Source organism: Periophthalmus magnuspinnatus, chromosome 20 (assembly GCF_009829125.3).
Source record: "Periophthalmus magnuspinnatus isolate fPerMag1 chromosome 20, fPerMag1.2.pri, whole genome shotgun sequence".
NCBI classification, from domain to species: Eukaryota; Metazoa; Chordata; class Actinopteri; order Gobiiformes; family Gobiidae; genus Periophthalmus; species Periophthalmus magnuspinnatus.
Window position 1 is genome coordinate 18,211,171 of NC_047145.1, and position 24,959 is coordinate 18,236,129.

General features: G+C 38.9%; 1 protein-coding gene across 1 annotated transcript in view; it reads left to right on the forward strand.

Annotated features, from left to right (window-relative positions):
- The window catches only part of sema5a (sema domain, seven thrombospondin repeats (type 1 and type 1-like), transmembrane domain (TM) and short cytoplasmic domain, (semaphorin) 5A), a 234,231-nt gene extending 211,570 nt beyond the window's left edge, over positions 1 to 22,661 (forward strand). Inside the window, exons 18-22 of the mRNA XM_033985975.2 lie at positions 1,503 to 1,673; positions 3,576 to 3,731; positions 8,420 to 8,464; positions 10,232 to 10,443; positions 21,481 to 22,661. Of these exons, the coding sequence (XP_033841866.1) occupies positions 1,503 to 1,673; positions 3,576 to 3,731; positions 8,420 to 8,464; positions 10,232 to 10,443; positions 21,481 to 21,600 (704 nt within the window). The 3' untranslated portion in view covers positions 21,601 to 22,661. The remainder of the gene's footprint in view (positions 1 to 1,502; positions 1,674 to 3,575; positions 3,732 to 8,419; positions 8,465 to 10,231; positions 10,444 to 21,480) is intronic.
- The last annotated feature ends 2,298 nt before the right edge of the window (positions 22,662 to 24,959 follow it).

Below are 24,959 nucleotides of genomic sequence, written 5' to 3' on the forward strand. Positions count from 1 at the left end.
TCCAAATGTGGCACTTGGCTCCAAATTCGCCCTATAACTGCTAGCCTCGATGAGCTTCATTTGACTGGAGCCGAACGCTACGGGTGACGTCACACTCACTTCTTGCACTTTTTCACGTTCAAAGATCCTGCATGGCCCATAGTTTATTTACCTCTCAGTTTGAGTTGTGTTTGCTAGTATAAGTGCTCACCGCTTGGCGACAATACAGAGAGAACAATAACAGGGATTGTATGCTTCATTTATCTTTATTAATAAGAAGCCAGTGGAACAGGAGGGGAGGGCCAGAAGGCAGAGACAGGCTCACATACTCCACACAGAAAGTGGACAAATTCATTGTTTGAAATGGCTTCTAATGACTTCCAATCACATCGTCTACAGAGGAAATTGGCTTTTTAATGACCTGAGACGTAAATCTAAACATGGCTGGAGTTTTGGGGAACAGTAAACACCATTTTTCTTCTTTCGTGTTAATTATTCAAATAAATATGCAAGATTTCTGGGGTTCGTTTGTAAACAGTTTAGATGGATTCCAAACTTTACTTATTTGATAAATTAATAAACGGTAGCAAATCACAAAATCATCTGGGAAATATAATTAAAAAGTAGGCCTATACAATAAAAAAGATTAAATGTTTTTTTTATTTGCAATTGAAACGTGGTTAGCTACCAAAATATATTACACAAAATCACAACAAATCATAACAAAACTGACAGCTCTTGGTGCTCTTAATGAATAATGAATTTAGAACAACACACATTTTTTCATTCATATCTGCTGTGTAAAATGGAGAGAGTAAAAGTGGAGGAAGAATCATATGCAGTATTTTCATAAAACATTAACATTAGTCTAATTATTCATGCTTATAGGGGCCGTCACACTTGGCTCTGGTTTGAGCCCAGTTTAGGCCTGATGTGGAGTTGAGTTGGACCTGTTTTTTTCCAGTTTTCCGGTTTAGTCCAGATTTAGTCCCGATTAGGTCCAAATTCAGTCCAGGTTCAATCCAGGTTTAGTCCAGTTTTAGTCTGTGTTTTTAGACCAGGTTTAGTCTGGATTTAGTTTAGGTTCAATCCAGATTTAGTCCAGGTTTAGCCAAAGGTTTAGTCCGAGGTTTAATCCAAGTTTAGTCCTGGTTTAGTTCATGTGCTGTTCAGAACTAGTCCAGATTTAATCCCAGGTTTAGTCTGTGTTTAATCCAGGTTTTAAATTGAGGTTTAGTCCAGGTTTTAAATTCAGGTTTAGTCCCAGATTTAGTCCAGGTTCAGTCCAGGTTCAATTCAGGTTTTGTCCAAATTTAGTTCCAGGTTTAGTCCCAGGTTTAGTCTGTGTTTACTCCAGGTTTACTTCAGATTTAGTCCCATATTTAGTTTATGTGCAGTCCCGGTTTTGTCCGGGTTTAGTTCAGGTTCAGTCCCAGTTTAGACCCACTTTTGATAAACACCTCCATTGCTTTACCTTATTGTTCTGTTGCCGTGGTAACTGATTGACTTGCTGTGTGTTTCAGTGGATGGCAGCTGGTCGTGCTGGTCGTCATGGTCCAAGTGCTCGGTGACGTGCGGCGGAGGTCACTACATGAGGACCAGGACGTGCAGTAACCCCCCTCCGGCCCACGGGGGCGACATCTGTCTGGGTCTGCACACGGAGGAGGCCCTGTGCAACACCCAGGGCTGCCCAGGTAACTCCCCAACTGTCACATTATAGCACTGACCGCACAACTCTGCAGGTGTGTTGTATTTGTATTTGAATAATGAAACAAAGTATGTGGTTACAAACACAGACCTTATCCATAAATGGACGTAACTAACCTGCTAGCCGACATGTTCTAAATAGGAAGTGAGCATGGCCATGTGTGGCTCCAAATTTACTTTCTATTGAAAAATCATCGCCCCTCTGTCTGTTACTACTGCTGTCAGACTTGTATTTTTAGTATTAAAATGTTCGTGTTAACCACCTTTACATGATCCTGGTATTTTTATTTCACTATTGTGTCCATAAATCAAGATATGAACATTAATAGCAGACAAATCGGGAACCTCCTTTCTCCGAGGTTGCGCCCTCTAGCCTTAGCAATAGGTTTGATTGACAGCGTTGTTAAGTGCCTCTCCGTGCTAAACCAGTGGGTGCAGGTGGGAAGGAGACAGTAAAATCTATATTCAACATTTCTATCACAGTCTTACATTAAGATAAGATAAGATATGCCTTTATTAGTCCCACAGTGGGGAAATTCCAGTATTGCACCATACAGTTAAAGAACAGAAGGAAAATGGTACATGCAATAAAACAAGATAACAGATAAATAGCTTATTATAATTTAAAAAATAGACTTAAAAATAAACTAAAATTAGTGACTCAGAATATGGTACAATGCTAAACATTTATTTTAGTAATGTGTTTGGCAAAAACTCCATGTATATATTTTTATTATGGTGATTTTAATTAGATAATTAAAAGTGCATTATGTAACTATTTTGGCTGAGAGTTCGCCATCTGCTTGTCTCCATGGAGATTTCACTGCTTTGCCTATAATGTCCCACAATATGGCATCAAACTTATTTTATCTCCTTGGAAACATCCACAGATCTGACCTGGAACATGATCTGGTGTTAAGTAATATCCTTCACTAGAATCATTTGGATGATTTCAGCCCTGGAATTTCCCATCTTTACTGAACTAAAAAGTAAAATGTACCGCTTCATGACATCACAAGGTGGAGCAAAGCTTTTTGAGCTTTGGAGGTAATAGAGGTTTACTCAAACATGTGTGAATGAAACAAAACACATCTCTGGGTATGTTTGTGATGAGGTAACAACATTATAACATGTATTTTTCAGTATTTAAACGGGGGAGTACTCTTATTGGGCTCTCCGTGTGTAAATAAAGATACATGAAATAAATGAAAAGCCTAATGCCATATTATGAAACATCTAAGTCAGAACAACAGCTCTTCATGCAGACAAACGGGTGGTGGAAAGTGCACTTTTGAAATGCAAAGTGTTAAAATGCTACGAAAAACAATAGGCTTAAGAATCTATAACACTTCCAGGATGCTTCGCTGTGTGTTCTTGTTGTGATGCTCAACTTGAACTGAACTGTTGGTTTATTGGATTTTTCTCCTTTAAAAATAAATATGTGATGTGAAGATGTGAATATAAGTTTGACCTGAGGGAGCCTATGCAATATGTATAATGCCTCATAAACATCAACCGCTAATGTGATGTATTAAACCCAGTGTAGTCATAACAACATCAAACAGACCCAAGTATATGAAACAAGTCTCTGTTCTCCCCCCTCAGTGACCCTTCATATTTTTCTAATGTAAACACCATTACATCTTTGCTTATTTTTATCTTATTGGTGCAGTATGGGAACTAGTTTTATGATATTTCTTACCTCCAGCTGCAGACACATAGTTTATTAAAAAGCATCTCGAGGCCGTTCCATCACAGGTGTTCGGCTTATTTCATATTTTTCTACCTTAAAGGACCCTCATGTGTGTAATATGGAGCTGAGGGCTTACGTTAATCCAAACCTTTATTTCGATAACAGTTTATGTGATGCGCTGTTGTTACGGTTACAGAGAGCTGGTCCAGTTGGTCCGATTGGTCCCCTTGTGATTCCAACGGAGCGCAAGTCCGACTGCGGCACTGCGACGTCCTCTTCCCTACAGGAAACCAATGCTCCGGGAACAGCAGCGAGACGAGGCCCTGCTCCTCTGATTCAAATTTCATACCAGGTAACAACAAGAAAAACAGAAGTAGTTTGTTTTGTAGTTGTCCCTCACTTTCCTATGCATTCCTAGCATCCTATGTATTCACCATGATGACTTTATAAGTGCTTTTCCCAACTTTCAGAAGCTAGCGGTGTTTTATCTTCACGTTAATGCTAACTTGCAAGCTACAACAGTTCACTTCCTGGTTCGCGGAGGATGAAACGCTCTATATTTACATGTAGACAGCACACAGACCCCTCATTCTGACCATAAGAGCTGCTTTTACAGTATATAAACATGTACCGTTCCTTTAATTTGAATAACTCTAGCAGACAACGGCATGTCCACAGCGCGAGTCCTGTTCATTTCCTAAAGGCAAACGAAAAACCAAACCTATTATTGATATCTCACAGGGGTCCGTGTTGGGTCAAAGGTGACGTATAAGGTTCAGAAGAGTTCATATCTCTGGGGAAGCTGGGGATTACGACGCAGAGCCGGAAGGGACAAACGAGGGCAGCGCATTTTGCACCTTTTTATCTTGTCTGGGTTATTATATCTTCATAATGGGCCTGTTAAAAGTATTTTATTCACTGGGGAGAAATTGTACCTTGATGCTGCCGCTGCACTAGGTCAATTAGGCCTGTGTTATCTCATTAAGATGCTTTTATGGCAATAATAAAAGAGTGGATTAATTGTTTTCATAATAAACAGCAAGGATGAGACTTGTAAAGACATTTAAGTTTAATAAAATGACAAGGCTCCACAGGAAGTTGCGTTTACGTAACAGATTTACGCAGTGTTTTTACAAGAGCCCATGATTCAGCTGAAGTATTGGCCAGGAGTACAACACTGTAAATTGGTAGAACCCGTCTTTTTATGGTTTTGTAATCCACACGCTGAACTTGTTCAACGCTAATAAATGTACTTTTTTCCATATTCTATTCAATTCAACTTTATTCCGGACTCATTTAATCATTTACATTTTAAAAAGACAACCACACCAGTGTTTTCACATGTTGGAGTGGGGTTGAGTGGCATTAGTGTTTCATTGTCGGACTTATTCTGCATGCAAATAAAACTCTACATTAAAGGGCCTGCATATTTAGGCTGAAATCTTCTCCCAAACAGAAAACGCTCTGTTCCACCTCGTGACGTCATGCGGTAATACAGGAAGAGCTCCACTGTGTTTTTAAACTCCATACACCTTCACTGGAATCATTTGGAAAAGTTCAGCCCTGGAATTGTCAATGTTTACTGAACTAAAAGTGAAACGTAGCTGTTAACTTGAAAACTACCACTTCATGACATCACAAGGTGGAACAGAGCTTTGGAGATGTACAGACTAATAATAAAAGGTTACTTAAACGCGTGTGAAAGAAGCAAAACACAAGTCAAGGCATGTTGAGGAGGTAACTACATTATAACATGACTTAAAGCTCACAAGAACTCATTTTGTGTAATATAGGACCTGTTAAAGTTCTTAGTATAGCTTGTAAAGTACATTTCAGCCTCCTCAAGAGCACACGCAAACCCTCATTAAAGGCCACCCGCAGCCTTTGCGCACTGGCTCTTTTGTAATTAGTCCGGAGGTGGGCGGTGTACAGCGGAGTGAAATGTGATTTAAACAATATCAGCTTTACCTCATCAGTACAAGAAGCATACGAGTCTTCGCCTGAGCGTACAGCGTCCTACACTGTCTATAAGTATCACCATTATCGGCCGTGTCCGCAGAGATAAACCCGAGAGATGTGATTTTAGTTGTTAACATTCAACACAACATTAGACAGGCAGAAATTATATTACATTGTATTACATGTTGTTGATGTTATACAGAGTGTCCATAAAGTCTCTTTACAATTTCAAAAATGTATTACGAAGGCAATTGATAAGATATATTAATCACACTTGTTCTATTGTACTCAGTGGTTTCCAAAGTCTTTTTTACCGCATTTAATACACCTCTGTATGGGCAACATTAGTCGCATAAAGAACATCAAGATGGTGCTGGATTTTTTGCCATTTTTCGTGTAGCATAGCCTCATCAATGGTTACAATCACATCTGTTATATTTTGCTTTAGTTCAGTAATATCCCGTATATTTGTTTCGTTGGGTCTGCATATCCAATTTTGTTTCAATAAACCATAATACAGCTTGTGCTTTTCTTGAGGATTAGCCATTTCTTTGAGGTTAATTCAAAACGATGCATCTTTAATCAACACGATGCCCCAAATACAAAAATGCAATGTGATTAAAAACTTTTATCAGCACTGAGTACAATAGAACAAATCTAATTAATATATCTTATCAACTGCTTTTGTAATTAGACACTTTAAGGACCCTGTATAATCATCATTCGGTTGTTTTTTTCTTACTTCCATTTTGCCTTAACCAAGCGAAATTACATATTCCGACATAAATAAATCATCCGATCTCTCATTTGTGCTCTGGCCTTCACATGTCTCATATAGATTCATACTATTGAATTTTACACTGACATTATTTTCCATTGAACTTTTAACATTTGACAAGAAAACGCTGAAGGTTACCCGCATTTTAATAAGTGGAAAACATTTTTTTTTATAACCTGAGACATTTAAAACTGCACAAATAGTCAAGCTGGAGACGTTGAATTCAATTATAACTGGAGTGAAATTACATGGTTTGCTTAATGTAAGAGATCAGATGCCCTAAAAGCTTAACTCACATAATTAGTATTGCTAGTATCTGCAGACTGGCATCTTCCTATTGAGAGCGTGTAATGTGAGATTCCATGTGCATTGATTTCTACTTCATAAAGATCACTATGCCAACCTTAGTGCTTTCAGAGATGAGCCTCATTACTGCGTACACTGTGACTATTAAACATATCTCCCCACATTAACGACTATAGTCTCACACTCACTGGTATAATTCATTGCCACGCCATGTAAACATTTGATTGAAAGTTCTATCTGAAGCCTTTCTGTATTAATTAGCAGGGTTATAATACTGTGTGTCGAATTAGCCATTTGCCCCCTATCCCTTATCATCTGTCTGTTTTAATGGGACCGCCAGTCTATTATGGTTCATTAGGAAAGTCTTGCACTCCATTTGCTGTAATGAGAGTTGATACTTTTCATAAACTACTCCAGGTGCCACGGCTAAGATTAGACATTCAAGTTTTCTTTTGTTCTCTTTTCTTTTAAAGGTGTAATATGTAACTTTTTTTGCTTCTACCACCTGCTTGTCTGTATGGAGATGTTATTGCGTTGCCTGGATTGTTCCACAGCATGATATTAAACATTAATCATAGTTTTATATTGCTAAAAACGTGAAAAATCCATTACGGCAAACGTCTCGTCTCCATGGAGATAGGTAAGTTTAATGGCAGGTAAAGCAATAGATCAGTTTAAAGCAGGCCTATTATGCAGAGCACATGTGTCAAACTCAAGGCCCGGGGGCCAAATGTGGCCCACCACTTCATTTTATGTGGCCCGCGAGAAGGTAAATAAAAAGGCATGACTACCATTTTAAAATAAGTCTGTACTGCTTTAACGTGTGCACTGACAATAAACTAATGAGATTTTCCCAACAAGTGGCACTGAAAAATATTTGCAAATAATCATCCTAAAATGTTCAGGAAGAGGAAGGAGGGCAGTTTCAAGAAAGGTGAAGTCGAGTACAAGTTTGTGCTTTAAGGAGAAAAACCTGTATGTTTTTTGTGTTATGAGGTGGGGTCGGTACAATCTACGGCCATGTTTTTCCACCAAACACGGAGATAAGTATGCAAAGGTTAGCCTTAAAAAAACAACAAAATTGTCCAATAATTAAAAGGCTGTAAATGGCTGTTTTTGAAGCAGTGCTGACAGTCTGTGAGCAGGTGAGCCCTGACCCAATACACACTTTTAAAAATGTCAGTTTATCACAGAAAAAGTTATTTAACAAGTTATAAAGTATTTACATTTATTTTACATGACATTTCATTACATTTAGTGACATTTATCCTGCCACACAGTCACGTCTGGCCCCTATTTTGCTGATGTGGCCCTCAGTGAAAATGAGTTTGACGCCCCTGTTCTAGAGTGTCAACCCATGTTATAGTTGTTTCCCCTCAACATTTACTCACCCGAAGTTGTATTTGGAGTGATTTGTGCATGTTTGAGTAATATTTAAGCACTTATTTCCAAGACGCCATATTGCCGATCAACTCCTGTTTTCACTGCCACTGGTACACGCCCACTTTACTTCGTTCTTCAATTTTACTTTTATAATCGGTGATAAGCATAGGATTTGACAGCGTTGCATAGTTATTTACAAATGAAAGAATATCAGCTACTCGCTATGCATGGGAGGAGCCGGCTCTTTGTTGTCATGACGTTTCCAGCTCTCATTGGTCACCACAGTTTTCTCAGCGAACTTGTCTGTTTTATCAGGTTGTTTTAGATGAATATTGTGATTTAAAATATCCAAATTATAACAATGATCCACGTGTATCATAGATTATAGCTATACAGCAGACCCAAGCACTATCGGTCTTCTTTAATGCCATTCCGTGGAACATTTCAAGCAAAGCAGCAGGTGGAGGACCCTTCACAAGAAAAGTCACATAGCGAACTTAAATATTCATCATCAAAATGTTATATTAGTTTGTTTTGCTCTGTTTTATACAATTTTGAGGAGTTGATCATGCAAATTATATCCTAATTCTGGTGTTTTTGTCTTTCTTTTGCAGAAGTCTCAATTGCACACTCGAGCCAGGAGGAACGCCGCTGTGGAGGTAATAAAAGGACTTATAGAGGCTGAAACTACCTGATGTTTTTACAGGCAGTGTCCGCAATAAGAAAGCTGTTAGGAGCTGATAAATTAGGTTGTAAAAGTTTCCCAAATGAAGGTAAAGTTTGAGTTTTATACCAAGCTATTTTGTACGATATAAAGCAAAACAGCAAAGTACAGCAGGGTTCTTGTGAAAATCCAATACAGAGTTATAGCAAATATAAAATTAACAATGCTACGAATGTACTGGTAAAAAGGAGATTCATGGCTCCCTTCATATCAATGGGACAAATTTGTCTCGAACTGATTCTCTTAATGTTCAGACATAGTCACGCTGGTTCACAATCCGCTGTCCTTTTAATAAATGAATCGAAATGTTTTGTCGGGAAGCACATCCAGTTTAAAACCTATTTCTAATGCGAACTTGTATTATTTACATTTGTTATCACGCTCCAACTAAATCTTCCATTTACTTTCATGCACGTTGTTTATTATTATCATTTCTCTATGCTATTTCCCCAACTTTTGTGAGTGATGAATGTGTTTTTTGAGGAGATAAGTTTGAATTGGAAAAGTGTACGCTTTCAAAATCATCACGTTTTTAGTTCCTATTTTCTGACTTGAATTACGTCCATTGATTCCCCGATTAATCACGACATCCTACCCCCGATCTATACAAGCCTGAAGTCCGTGTAAAAGAGTCTGACATCTCCCACTTCTGCTCTTGGTGTGAACACAGCCACTTTGGAGCCAGGGCCACTGCGGTAATCTGCATGCTGCTTTGGGGGGGATGGGGGTCGGGCTTTAGTATTTTCCACAGGCGCTGGACATTATTACTTCTCTTATTAGAAGTCTGGCAGGGAGCTCTGCGACTTAAAGATGCCTCACACATCCCATCATTGGATTTACTTTTTTTAAGGCGAAATTAAAGCCAAACCAACTGAGAATAGCGCTTTTGTTGAAAAACTTCATTAGCCTGTAACTCAGCAGACGGTTTTACTCATTCCCTTTAATTAAATCTATGCAAGTGTAAAAATACATCGTATGGATTTATCTGCTCGAGTCTTTGTCGGCAGCGCAAACTAAAGCAGATCGTTTATAATTGTGTTGTTGTAATCTGAGAAGTCAAATTATATTAATGAATAGATTGCTAATTGTTTTGAGAAGTGGCTTATGTGTTTTATTGTTTCATTTGTCGTGCTGGTACTGTCAGTCATCAGCTGTTCATCGGTAATCATTCTTTATATAACTGAATCATAGACTGTACATGTTTCAAATAGGAAATGAGCATGGGCACGGGTCTGGCTTCATCGACTCTGGCTCCAATTCACTTTACGTTGGAAAACTGTCTCCCCTCTTTCCATAAATGCTGCTATCAGGCTCATATTTTGGTCTTAAAATGTTCGTTTTGACTCGTTCTACATGATCCTGGTGCTGGTTTATTTCACTAATATGTCCAAAAATCAAGATATGAACATTAATAAGAGACAAATCAGGCGCTTTCTATCCCTGAGGTTGTTCCTGCTAGCGTTAGCAACAGGTTTGATTGACAGTTGCTAAGAGCCCACGCCCTGCTAAACCAGCCTCGCTCCGGATTGGCTCTTTGGTTGCTATGATACTCGCAGCTGGAATTACAAATAAGGCACTTAGCTCCAACAACCGCTAGCCTCGATGAGCGTCATTTGACTGGAGCCGAACGCTACGGGTGACGTCGCACTCCCTCAGCCCGCTGCTTCCATAGACGCTTAATCTTGCTTTTATTTTCTTTCAGATTTCAACCTCTTCCACATGATCGCCGTGGGGCTGAGCAGCTCAATACTGGGGTGCTTGGTTACTCTGCTGGTGTATTCCTACTGTCAGCGTTATCAACAACAATCCCATGATGCAACAGTCATACACCCCATCTCCGCAGCCCCCCTCAACACCAGTATCACCAACCACATCAACAAACTGGACAAATACGACACAGTGGAAGCCATTAAGGTCAGGTGACATTTGATTTCTGTTTGAAGTTTGTGAGGAAGATCAAGAAACTCTTAATAATACAATGTCTGCATTTAGTTCTATGAGAAATAATTGAGAACCGAAATAATTCTGATCAATCATTACAACAAAACATCAAATGAATTAAAGATACACTATGTAACATTTCTGTTGGAGTGCCTGCCAGCTTCTCATCTCCATGGAGAGGTGATTTATTTGCCTGGAATGTTCAACAGTTTGGCATTAAATTTACTAATCTTGCGTTTACTTAATTACCGCTTTCTATAGGCTCTGTGCACAGCGGCACCCTAGCTAGCTCACTGTGTCTCCAAGCTAACAGTCACTTTTATTTAAATCGTGAAACATAAAATAAACCACCTATGAAAATTCAAATTAATTAAAATAAAGACTGCACAATTAGTTTTATATGTAGAATACTTCAGTTTGTGGCATTGTGTTAATATTTATTAAGCCTCAAAGTTAGCATTAGCATTAGCATTGAGACACAAACATCTCTCTTTCTAAGCACCGAAGTGTCCTCTGCTGAAATATTTGTTTTATTTGCATAGTTTTTAACATCTTCTCAGTGATATCCACCTGCAGTTCCCTGTCCACTTCCTGATCTTTAAATATTTATTGATTTTAACGTGACTCTGCAAAAACGTTAGAGAGATAAAATGACAGGAAGTTGTGACGCTAACAGTGAGGTTGCCGTTGCACAGAGCCAGTTGATTTAAAAACATGCATTGTTACTGTGAGTAGGCTCTCCTCTCCACAGATCTGAACTAAACCTGCTGGAGTCACCTGGAGATAGTTCAGTTTAATGCCATACTGTGTAACATTCCAGGCAAAGCAATGACATCTCAATAGAGATGAGCAGGTGGTGAACCCTCCACCAGGAAAGTGACATAGTGCAGATCATATGTATATAAGTAATATTACAGTTATGATTCCAGTAAAATTATGCTCATTTTAACTTTATGCAAATTACAGTAAGGCTTATCATTTTATTCATAGGCTGGAGGACATTATCCTTTAATCATAGTGTAAATTATAACGGGAATAGTCTATGGAAAAACTAGACATATACGTAGGTGTTCTAAAGGCTGTAATTATGAAGGATTTTAAACTGCAGGCTCACACTTTAGCACATCTTGTTTTTAGGGTCGGAAAAAGGGCAATCAAAGTAAAGTGCAGATAAAAGTTGACGAAGCGAGACATGATGTTTAACAAGGCGGAGATAACTGGTGGTTTGCATTGAGCTAATGCTAAAGTTAGCGCTCCGACTCCTGCCTGCATAGATTCAGGCTGTGTCTACATCCATTTGTTAGAAGTAATACGATAGCATATTGTTTTTATTGAAGAATATTAAGGGGGATTCTTTTTTGTGTGCGATGCCGCGTTAGAAACCGGGAAATTGTTCTAGTTCAGCCTCAAGTACAAAGGTATTTTAGCGCAATCACATATAAACCATTATTTTCAAAACGTATCATTTCCAAACACAAACCTCTGAACCTCTGATTACACCCGAACATGCCACCATTTCAGTATATTGGATAAATGTTTTTCCCAAGAAACCTCATGATTGTTTCTGATTTGTGTAAAAAGACTAACCTGCACGACGCTGACTCACACACCTGCTCTTAAGCTTCAACACGGTTGAGCTGTTCAACAAATAACAGCATGTTCTTACTGCGTCTAGTGCCACTGTTCGTGCTCGCTCTTAACCGATGCTACGCTAACGTTTATCTGTTGGCGTGACGACAGGGATCGCTCGTGCCAGTTCCATTTAGTGAGAAACGGTGGTTAAAATTGCATCTTAATGAAGTGAAAACAGCCAACGGTGGGATAAAACTGGCCTTTTTTTTAACGAATTATAGAGGAACCTTTAGTGCACAATGAGTAGAGATGGTTAATATTCCAGATTCAACATTTTTCGCCAAAATAGAGTTGATTCCATAGTAACAAATGCTATAAATAAGACTCAGAAACGCAGAAAAGGTTAGTATTGGAAGAATAGACCAGCAACACTACTTGGACACAAATAATTTCACTGTTAATGTTTATTATTCGATTTAATAATAAGAATAAGTGCCTTTCATGACAACCAATGCACTTTACGATGCATTATTCATTCGCTAGACCATAAATTGACAAAACCAAGGCTGCTGATCTACGTTATTGGCCCCTCACACCAACAACACATCACTTTTACACCAGGTAATACAGATGAAGTGTCTTGCCTATGGACATCTCCAGAGACCTGGTTTAGACCTGGTTTAGACCTGGTTTAGACCTGGTTTAGACTTGGTTTAGACTTGGTTTAGACTTGGTTTAGACCTGGTTTAGACTTGGTTTAGACTTGGTTTAGACTTGGTTTAGACTTGGTTTAGACCTGGTTTAGACCTGGTTTAGACCTGGTTTAGACTTGGTTTAGTCCTGGTTTAGACTTGGTTTAGACTTGGTTTAGACTTGGTTTAGACTTGGTTTAGACCTGGTTTAGACTTGGTTTAGACCTTGTTTAGACCTGGTTTAGACTTGGTTTAGTCCTGGTTTAGACCTGGGTTATTCCTATCTTAGACCTTGTTTAGACTTGGTTTAGACCTGGTTTAGACCTGGTTTAGACCTTGTTTAGACTTGGTTTAGACTTGGTTTAGACTTGGTTTAGACTTGGTTTAGACCTTGTTTAGACCTTGTTTAGACTTGGTTTAGTCTTGGTTTAGACCTGGGTTATTCCTAGTTTAGACCTTGTTTAGACTTGGTTTAGACCTGGTTTAGACCTGGTTTAGACTTGGTTTAGACCTGGTTTAGACCTGGTTTAGACTTGGTTTAGACCTGGTTTAGACCTGGTTTAGACCTGGTTTAGACCTGGTTTAGACCTGGTTTAGACCTGGTTTAGACCTGGTTTAGACCTTGTTTAGACCTTGTTTAGACCTTGTTTAGACTTGGTTTAGACCTGGTTTAGACTTGGTTTAGACTTGGTTTAGACTTGGTTTAGACTTGGTTTAGACCTGGTTTAGACTTGGTTTAGACCTGGTTTAGACCTTGTTTAGACTTGGTTTAGTCCTGGTTTAGACCTGGGTTATTCCTAGTTTAGACCTTGTTTAGACTTGGTTTAGACCTGGTTTAGACCTGGTTTAGACCTGGTTTAGACTTGGTTTAGACCTGGTTTAGACCTGGTTTAGACCTGGTTTAGACCTGGTTTAGACCTGGTTTAGACCTGGTTTAGACCTGGTTTAGACCTTGTTTAGACCTTGTTTAGACCTTGTTTAGACTTGGTTTAGACCTGGTTTAGACTTGGTTTAGACTTGGTTTAGACTTGGTTTAGACTTGGTTTAGACCTGGTTTAGACTTGGTTTAGACCTGGTTTAGACCTTGTTTAGACTTGGTTTAGTCCTGGTTTAGACCTGGGTTATTCCTAGTTTAGACCTTGTTTAGACTTGGTTTAGACCTGGTTTAGACCTGGTTTAGACTTGGTTTAGACCTGGTTTAGACCTGGTTTAGACCTGGTTTAGACTTGGTTTAGACCTGGTTTAGACCTGGTTTAGACCTGGTTTAGACCTGGCTTAGACCTGGCTTAGACCTGGCTTAGACCTTTTAGTATTGGAAGAATAGACCAGTAACTCTACTCTGACGCAAATAATTCCACTATCAATGTTTATTATTCTATTTAATAAAGAGGAATAAGCGCCTTTATTGACACCCAATGCACTTTATGATGCATTATTCATTCACGAGACCGTAAACTGACAAAAGCAAGCCTGCCGATCAACGCCATAAGCCCCTTCCACCACCAATTGTCACACACTACTTTCATACTAGATAATATAAATGAAGTGTCTTGCCTATGGACACAATAATAAAACTTGGTCCAAGCGGGAAGCGACCCTCTGACCTTCAGGTTGTGGGACCGGTGCTCTAACCACTGAGCCACTGCCGCTCCGCCGTTCCAAGCTTCAACAATCCAACCATAAATACTACTGAAATACCGGTACTGTTGTTTTTTTATATTTTATTCAACCCTAAGCTCATATATAAGAAAATACTTGCTAAATAACTGCGCTAAACTATACTAAAGTGCTCTTGACACCTAAACGCTCTTGACACCTAAGTCCCATTAACAAAATAAAATGTTTTCAATGTTTTTTGTGCATCCTTCTGTCACAAGTTGCACTGTTATGTTATGTAAGTAAAGACAACATTTGAAGTGAGGCCAACGCAGCAGTATTTTGTTTTGATAGAAACCGGTGTCAGTAATTTGCATAGTAATTTCATGATTATATGTGACTTGGGACAACAACAACTACAAACAAGTCCACGTATTTACATTACCTTAGTCAATTTGCTGCGTGAATTAGCCAAAGGATTCATCTACATACAGTCTATAGGCTTATTTTTCTTAATAAACGCCAAAACCATGTAACGCAAAACCCGTTGAGATTTCCCCACACAAATTGGATTACTCAGCTATACATTATACAGTAGTTCCATAATTATGAATAATAGCCTTTGTGATCCCACATAAATTGACTGTATACCTGAGTGTATCTTTGCAAAACCACTTCCAAAAATGGTGGTTGCTTAGTATTTAAAAACAGGTCCTCGCTCAAAGCAAACGTCTGCAGATGTAATTTCACTGGGAAATAAAGGTGCTGGCGGCATCCATCTGTCATGCAATTAGAGTCAGGAGCTGTGAGTCTAATTGTGTTAGTTGGGTTGCAAATCGACAAAGATATGGCTTTAGACACATGGAAATATGAAAAAGGAAGAGAGTGAAAAAGGAGCGGCGTGATTATATAAAAGTACATTATAGCTCACGACATCACTCTGTGTTGTTGAGTCTGGCTCTTTATTACGCTGCTTTTGAAAATATATCCAAAAGCTTAAATCATAAATGTTATTGTGCCAACTATTCTTCACTCTCTTTTAAATTTTGCAGTTTTCTCTGATAGAGCCATTGCTGTGTGCAGTTTATTTCAAGCTGCATTATGTAACTTTTCTAGTGGGGGTTTTACCACTTAGTTGGCATGGAGATGTTTTTGCTGTATGTGGGACATTCCAGCGACAGCAGTAGCATTTCCAGAGATCTGGTTTAGAACTGGTTTACTCCTGGTTTAGACCTGGTTTAGATCTAGTTTAATCTTGGGTTATACCTGGTGTAGTCCTGTTTTATCCCTGTTTTAGCCCTGGTGTAGACCTGGTTTCTTCTTGGTTTAGATCTGGTTTAGACCTGGTTTTAGTTCTGGTTTAGACCTGGTTTAGTCCTGGTTTAGACCTTGTTTAGACCTGATTTAGACCTGGTTTAGTCCTGATTTAGATCTGATTTAGACCTGGTTTAGACCTAGTTTAGTCCTGGTTTAGACCTGATTTAGACCTGATTTACTTCTGGCTTAGACCTGGTTTAGTCCTGGCTTAGACTTTGTTTTGGAAAAGTTACCTAGTGCATGAACAGTCAAGAAATTTATAATCACATGCAAAGTTGTACTAAAGTTGGCTCTAGATTTGAACTTCAAGTCAAAAATAAATAGTAAGGACTAAGTAATAACATCTAACCTCAAATATTTAATAGTGGAACCAATCAGATAATAATGAATACATAGATTTACAGATAAATGCAGTAGGAGTAGGATTTGTAAAAGTTTTTCTGGGACATTTAGCCTCAATAGTCCAACTGTCTATAGGTATTGACAGATTAGCTCCATGGAGTTCAACATTGACTCACACTTTGACTTCACATTGGCTGTTAAAAAGTTTTAAAACTTGCTTGGGGCTCATCAGCTATGTCGTGACTAATGACCGACCTATATTTTTATTTTTAAACAGTGTAAGTTTTAAATTTGTGTTTGGAATTGAATTGCGTTATGAACATTAGTTACCACATAGCTGTGTCTTTAAACTCTTAAGACTGGTAATAATTGTATATGAAAAACAAATGTATTTTCACAGGGGGAGGGACTGTTGGGTTCCAGGGACTGCTAATAATTACATTTACTCTTAATATTGCTGTAGAAATTGTATATTTAGTGACATTTAAAGGTCCTATATTACACAGAATTGACTCTTTTGAGCTTTAAGCCACGTTACAATGATTTTTGATGAATGGCACCTCATCAGAAACACACCTGGAGTCGATTCATTCACACATGTTTGAGTTTCCAAAGCTCACAATGCTCTGTTCCACCTTGTGATGTCATGAAGTGGTAGTTTTTTTCAGTTTTCAAACATGTGTGAATGAAACAAAACACAATTCAAGGTCTGTTTTTGATGAGGAAACATTAAAACGCATCAGAAAATGGCGTCATATGGGCCCTTTAAACAGAATAGTAGCATGTTTAATGGTAGATCCACAGCCTGATGTTGTTGTTGCTTCACTGTGAGCTTGTAATGTCGCTCCTCTCCGCAGCCGGACGTCTCGGTTCTGTTGCCGTTGGATGACCCAGCCTTGCACCAGCCTCTCTCTTCTAACATGGGGGTGTCCATGCGCGGCTTGGAGATTTTCTACTAACCCCCTTCTGAACTTTGACCTCCGCGACACCTCCCCTCCTCCTCTTCTTCTTCATCTTCTTCTCCTCCTCCTCTTCCTCTTCTCTCTCCAACGTGCTCCTTCACTTCCGGGGGCACTTGCTGTGTGCGCCAGGTCGGAGTCTCCTATCCTTTTTTTCCCCCTCTCATCCTCACATCCTTTCATTTTTCCTGCTTGTGTGAATGCAGTGTACACCCTCTTTTGACATTGATTTGCATGTTATTTCCATGTTTTTCGCTTCGCCTGACGGTCCTATTCTTATTCAAAGCCACTTTCGGAAAAATCCCCTAGAAATGTTTGTGCATCATTATAATTTTCCTTTCCAAAATGACATATAATTTGTATATGGATATGACACGTTTTTACTTGTTGAGTCAGTCTGAGAAGTTCGCAAAGAGGTTCTCAGGACGTGTGGGAGACCTGGGAGTTTTTGCGTAACGGGACTGTGAACATATATTTAAGCCTAAACTTCTCTAGAAAGAAATGGCCCTTTTGGTTTGAGAAAGATGTGGGAAACAGATGCCAATGTGGTTTAGTTTATGTGTTTGTAAAATTTGATCTGTGTGTAATTGGTTCTGTGCACAACTGTAGCCAGCTAGTATCAATCAGCCAATATAATGTCTATGATAGCGTGACCAGACGTCCTCATTTACCCGGGATAGTCCCAGTTTTGAGCCCTCTGTCCCCTGTCCCAGCGCATATTTTTGATGAATTTGATACATGCCAACAGTAAAGCGCAGAATATATTGTCATTTGTGTAGCTAAAAACGGAAAACGGTGCTTGAAAGCGACCAAAAGACAAAAAATAAAAGAAATTCAAATCTGTCAACTGGACAAAAAGTTATAAGAAGCACCAACAGAAGTTCCTTAGATCATATAAAAACCCACAAGAGAATGGTCAGCTCTTTTCACTATTTTATTTACACCAACCGTCCCAACCAGAGTGTGTCCCAGTTTTTGAATTTGAAAATCTGGTCACTCTAGTCCATGAGGTTTTTGCAAAGTTGCGTGAAATCAATAAAGTCTGACGGATCAGGCAGCGGACAGGGAGCTGCAGGTGGATGTCACTGACAAAATGTTAAACGTAGGAAAACTTCACCCAAGGACTCTCTCTCTCTCTGTGTGTTTACTAACTTCTATCTTCAACAGAATTAAATTTGCTGTAAGGACAACCCAGTTATTTTTAGCCATACAGTATTTCGGTCAGTGGCGTTATGTAAATATTTATTAGGCTCTGAAATTAGCATTAGCATTGACACACAAAGACGTATCTTGGTAAACACAGAAGAGTCCTCCGGTGAAGTTTTCTCTGCATTTGTTAAGTGTTTAATGTGCTGTCAGCAAAAACCTCATAGGGATTAGATTACGGTGGAAATGGTCGCTCTGATTGGAACTATCTGGCTACCGCTGTGCACAACCGTCAGTGATAAATCAGTCATAATGTTAAGTTTTAGTGTTACGATTATAGATAAAATATAGAAAAATGTGGCGATTATTCCTGATAATTGACACCAGATCCAAACAAAACTGAAATTTGTAAAGTGTTTCTTTAGTTTACAGTGTCTAATACGATTCCTCTAATCAAACGTTCAAAATTATAAAGTTATTTTGACATAAACAGACTGATAAAAACAACTTTACATTGATTTACTGTGTAGAAATAACAGACTTTGAACCACGTGGGAGTGACTGTAACTGAGTGACTGCTGGTGTGGTCGGCTCATCTTTTTTGGGTTTTATTTCGTTTTTCATGACTTATTTTTATACTTTTTCTCATTAGCAAGATCATAGATTGCTCACTGCTTTGGAAAAAACAATGCACTTTCAATTTGCCACTCCATAACACTATAGTTTTTGAGAAATCTTTATTGTGAAGTGGCAGTATATAGCCCGTATACACTAACTGCTAAACCAATATCACCAATAAGGGATCATTTTGCCACGGTTCAATCCCTGAGACTAATTTGACCAAAAACTGTTGTGCCCGTTAGCGACTCTACCTGATCAGATTCGTGGAAACAAATCTATTTTAATGATGCCCCCTGTTACTACTCTATCACTAACAGCACCTGATCATTTAAATAACTTATGTTTAGTGCTGTGCAAAAAAGCAAGAGCAATCATTTTTCAGCCAATTAGAAAGAGGCGAGCCGTGGAGTCAGAGCCGTACCACAGCTGTTCCAAAGCAGCCATGGGGCCACCTGCCAAGAAGCACAGCACCTCCGAGGCCGGGCCCTGTTTATCACCAGCCCTGTGTGTGTGTGAGGAGAGAAAAGGCGTCTGTTAGTGAGGTCGCTGTTTCAAAAGTGATGGAAAACACAATCATATGTGACAAAGTTGGGATGTTTTTGTTAAAGGCAGAAACACAAATAGGTTTGGACGAGGGCAACACAAGACTGAAGTGTTACGATCAGTCTGATAGAAATAAATCCAGAGTTACTACGCTTTCCTTCACTTATTAAGAAGTCTGGCTTTATTCATGCTTTGGCTAATTAAAGGTACAGTCTGTAACTTTCTGGAGGTGGCACATCACTTGCATCCATGGAAATATAAAGTTAAAATGAAACTTTGGAACATTCTCCATAGAGATACATTTATTCCATACTGTGCGTGATTATAGCCAAAGGAACAACATTTCAATGGTAACAAGCCTGTGGCCTTCCTCCAGGCACATGTTCGTTTGTTTTTTGTTTTTTTTTGTTTTATGTTTTTTTTTTTGTGTGTGTTTTCCAGTGCAATAATCACAACCATAATGAAAACGACATGCTTTTATTTATTTTTTTTATTTTTATTGATTGATTTATTGATTTAATTTTATTTAATTTTTTTATTATTTATGCTAAAAAGTTTGATTGTTGTGACTGACGTGTCTCATGTTAAAATAGTTTCTTCTTTTCCCAAGCAATAAACATCCCTCCTTCATAAATCCACATTAAAGTAAAAAAGTTTGTCAATTTCCACGACCTCGTTTTGCCCTTTTCATGTTAAATTCCCTACGCATATTTCCAAAACTGTCACGGTTCAGTCCTCAACTCGGCAGATTCAGAAAAAAACATTAAATGCCCTTTTTCTGAATAATGTGCTATGATTTACTTCCATCAAATGTAAAGGTGCACTATGTAACCTTTCTGAAAAACAATGGTTACACAATGTATGGCTTTACCTGGAATATTTCACTATATGGCAATAATCATATCTATCTCCATGGAAACAAGCTGTTCTGTGGAATGGCAATCATGCGCACAGTAAGAAAGGATATTCAGAAACATCTCCTTAGACGTAAGCAGGTAGCAGACTCCTCGTAGCAAAAGTTACATAGTGCACCTTTAAAAAGCTCTGAACATTAAAAGTCCCATATTACTCAAAATTGACTCTTGTGAGATTTAATCCATGTTATAATGTTGTTACCTCCTTTTGTTTCATTCACACATGTTTGAGTAACCCTTTATTACTAGTCTGTCTACATCTCCAAAGCTCATAATGCTCTGTTCCACCTTATGATGTCATGAAGTGGTAGCTTTCTAGTTATCAGCTACATCTAACCTTTTGTTCAGTGGAGATTGACAATTCCAAGGCTGAAATCATCCAAATGATTCTAGTGAAGGTGTATGGAGTTTAAAAACACAGTGGAGCACTTCCTGTATTACCACATGATGACATCACAAGGTGGAACGGGGTGTTTTCTGTTTGAGAGAAGAGCTCAGTCTAAATGTGCAGGGTTTGTGTGTTAAACATGTGTCACTGAAACAAAACGCAACTCCAGGTCTGTTTGTGATGAGGAAACAACGTAATAACATCAGAAAATAACATAATACGGGCCCTTTAAATATTAACAGAAATGAACTGAGGAACTGCAGATGGAAATTAGCAGAACGTCTACAAACTAAACTAAACTCATTTAGACAAACTACTTTACAACACCGTTTTACTTTGCGCGTCCTCAGTCTTTTTCAATTGAGTCTGTCTGAGTTTTTGTTCATCAGTGTTGCAAATATCCATCAGGCTCAAACGCAGCCTCATCAGGCGTTCACTCGCGCCGCCTCGGGGGACTGGCGCACCGCAGCAGACGTGGGACCATTCGCCAAATAGCTGTAGTTGGATTTAGCTTTGCGTTGTGTGCCCAGTCTATGTGTGTGTGCGCTCCCTGAAAAGACCCCCCTATGGCTCCAGCTTATTGTTCAACTCCAAAGTGGCTCTTTTTGATAGATTTTTATGGTCAACATTTGTCCTGGAGGAATAACTATGTGAGGGTCATAAAATCTGCTGATGCTAGCTATTAGCAATGACAGAAGTGGACACGCGGACTCCGAATGCTCCAGCGCTGTCTTATCGTTTCTCCCTCCTGTTTGCAAATGCGTTGGCCTTGTGTTATAAACGGATATCGCAGCTTTGCACACCAAATGGACATTCATTGATTTGTGTTGCACCTTTCCTCCACTTTTTATGTTTTGGTTAACCTTGTCATGACACAATACATAAAGATTAATATATTTTTTTCTTCTTTCCATCCACAGGCCTTCAACAAAAACAATCTGCTCTTGGAGGAACGAAACAAATACTTCAACCCACAGCTTGCAGGAAAAACATATACCAACGCATACTTCACTGACCTCAACACCTACGATGACTATTAAGCTGACTCCCTGACTCCATATCTGGCAACCACCCCCATTTTCACCATGCATATTGTTTGTGCTTTGTATTGAGATTCATACACGGGACTGTCCCTTATCGAGACAATATGGCAGCTCTTTAATGATGAGGACAAATTGACAGGACGATGTTGCCAACTAAAAGGGAAAGCCCACTTTTTCACAGGTGCCTTGGGGTACACAAAAAAAAAAAAACTTTTCCAAAACTGGATATGTCTTTCGTTGGTGAGGATAGAAAGAAGAAGAAAACATGGATTCCTTTTACCTTTCCCTGCGCAGCCTCTTAAACAGACTTGTATTTGTAACAAGAGAGAACTCACCACGACACTCCCCGTGCATGACTTCATCCGATCTCTTTCCTCTGCTGTTTTGGTTTCGTTTTGCATGATTGATCGCATTCCAGATTTTGACGGACTTTCAAATCCGCGTTATCCGGGTCACTGGGCTAACGCTAGGCTCCACCATTTTGGAAACGTCAAATTGCAAGTCCGTGGTAAAAGCGTTCAACTTTCACCGCTCCAGCGATCTCTGGATTGGTCCAAGTTCTAGGATGTAGATACTACGAAGCCGGTTTGCCCATGTTTTCGTTGAGCTACAGCAGCCATTAACGCTTTTAAAGTTTCATATTTTTTGTACAGAAATGTTACTTTAAAATCTATGTCTATTTTTTGTAAACATGTATTCAAAGTCTCCAGTGTTAAAGAGAAATTAGAAGTTTAAAAACGTGTATTTGACGAGGATTCATCAGCACCATCTCCTGTCTTTGTCGTCATACTTTTATATTTTTTGTAAAGGAAAAAAACTATGAATTTTGATAGTGTTATCTTTTATTCTTTTGACGGGACATTTATGGCATTTCTTGTACAGCCGTGTGAAGCAAAACTGGAGCACCTGCCCTTAAGTAAACGCCCGCAGTCCGCCATCTTGTCAAACGCTTTCTGTTCAAAGTGGATAATGACTTCTTCTATGGTTCAGTTGCAACTAACTCTTTTTACATGTTTGCTTGTGTTCCTGTGCATAAATTAAAAAGAATATTGCTTCTTACATCACAGTGTGTTGAGTTATGCCAAATCTGAGCTGAAAATGTTTATTCATGATTCGTCTGTTTCATTTGTTCAAAGCTTTCAAATGTGTTGTCAACATGTGACACTTAAAACAACAATTACACAACTTGGAAAAAGACGGGTTCCGCTTCACAGTAACTCGTGATGAAGAATCAGCACAAGCGACACAAAAAGCATATCTGGCATCGTGATAACAGTTTTTGAATTATCATTATTATTGTAACGTTTTATGTAGATTGTGCATGATTCCAAAGGGTAAACGCACTCCCACGCTCAGTTTGAACCGTTTTAAACACATCTGAGTCTTTGTCGTCTCTCTGTGATTAGTTTGTAGATAAAATGAGTTCTCACGTTGGCTTCTGTCATGTAAAAAAATGGGAAAAGCGCCAGTCTTTTGAATGGCTCTTTGAAAGATTCGGATCCCATGAATGAGCTGAAAGTCCCATCACTAACAATAACATTACATATACACTACACGTTTTGTATTGATGTAATTAAGAGGTTAGGCTGAGGAGTTTGGGATAGTCTCCTGAGACCCGAGCTTTTGCATGACTTTATTAATATCTCTTTGTTATGTGGGCTGATTGGGACCTGATGAGTGTAAAAGCAAAGAATTATCCACCACATACTAGAATTATCTACGTTACTTGTACCACATTACCACATATGAGGATATTCGTTCTACGTTTGAATAATTTTGATAGAACATTTGAATAACGATTTGCAAAAACTATGTATTAAGTGCCTGAACAGAGCAACATTTGTCCTGAGTGAAAAAAAACTGAATCTTGGAACAATGTGACTCAATTGAAGTGCTGCTAAGAAGGGAAGGAAGACATATGCCTTTACAATAAATAAATAAGTACATAAATAGATAAATAAATTGTGAACATTCTAAACTCCTAAAAAAATATTCCATGTTGAACATTTTTGCATTGTTGCTGTTCTTGTTTGCTGTTCTTCTTTTAAAAATTTGTATTGTGGCCTAGACAATCCAAAATGTGTTATCGACATATGAGCAGGTTAAAGTGTTACCACAAAGTACTGCATGAGTACTACGGAAACATGAGTACAAAACAAGAGGATATGTCAGCATCATTCAGCCATTTATTCCATGAGAAAAGTATTTGGTCAATAAGCCAATATGTATTTGGTACATGGTCGACTGCTCTTTTAATCACATACTGGTTGCATTCGGCTCATGTGCTGTGGTTCACATGTTTTTGGTTCTGAAATTATCTATTTTTCCCGAAAGAAATTGCATTGATTTTTTTCTCAAAACCCCAAATGATACAAAACATAGTAACAAATGAAAACACAACCTCCTGCATAACTCCATAAAATCTTTGACAAACAAAAAGAATAATCTTGTATTTTAGTGCATTTCCAGTGTATTGATGTTCTGTTCTGAAAAAAATAAAAAACAGCAACAGAAAAACCTAAAACGAAGAGCTCTAAACGGCCCTCATGCTCTCTCCATAAATCAGCGTGTGAAGTCCACTTGCACATGTTTTTTAAAGAAGTCCTCAGCAGTCGCCCGCTCTCCTCTGTGACAAATAGTCCCTGTGGCAGCGTAAGGATACCTGAAGGAGACAAATGTGCGTGAGGTGGCAGTGGGTAGTCCCGCTGCACAGCTGTAATCTGTATGAAGCCACTACACCTTACACAGACCTGTTCTCCATCAGCCCCACGCCCTCCTGTGAGCAGAGGGGACCGGTCAGGCTGCAATTAATCACTCGACAGCACGGGGGCGCCACATGGAGGGGGGCAGTGATGATGTAGAGGGAGAAGAAATGGCTCTAAATGGCTCAGGGGACCGCAAGAGCTTTTTAATAACTATTTTTAAAACGGACATAAGTTGTTCTATCTAAGAAAGCAACCAACTGCAGAAAATTCATAAATAATAAATGACACAAAATATTTATTGGAGCAGAAATGGGTTTGGATTAGTGGGATTAGTAGGATTGGCTGTGATAAGTCGTTGAAATTGTGTTTAGACAAAACTGGACCTTTCCCGAATACTGTCAGAATCGTCTTCATCTATATCAGAATTAGTGTAAGACAGAGGTGGGACCAAGACCTATGACCTCAAGTTCAAGTCCAATCCCAAGTCACAGACCGGCAAGTCCAAGTCAAGTCCCGAGTCATTGGTCCACAAGTCCAAGTCAAGTCCAAGTCCTCTGCTTTGAGTTTCAAGTCATTTCAAGTCTTGGAACCAAAGTATCGAATGTAGCTTGTATTCTTGCAATTTATGTGCTTTTAAAACTAGATTGTACT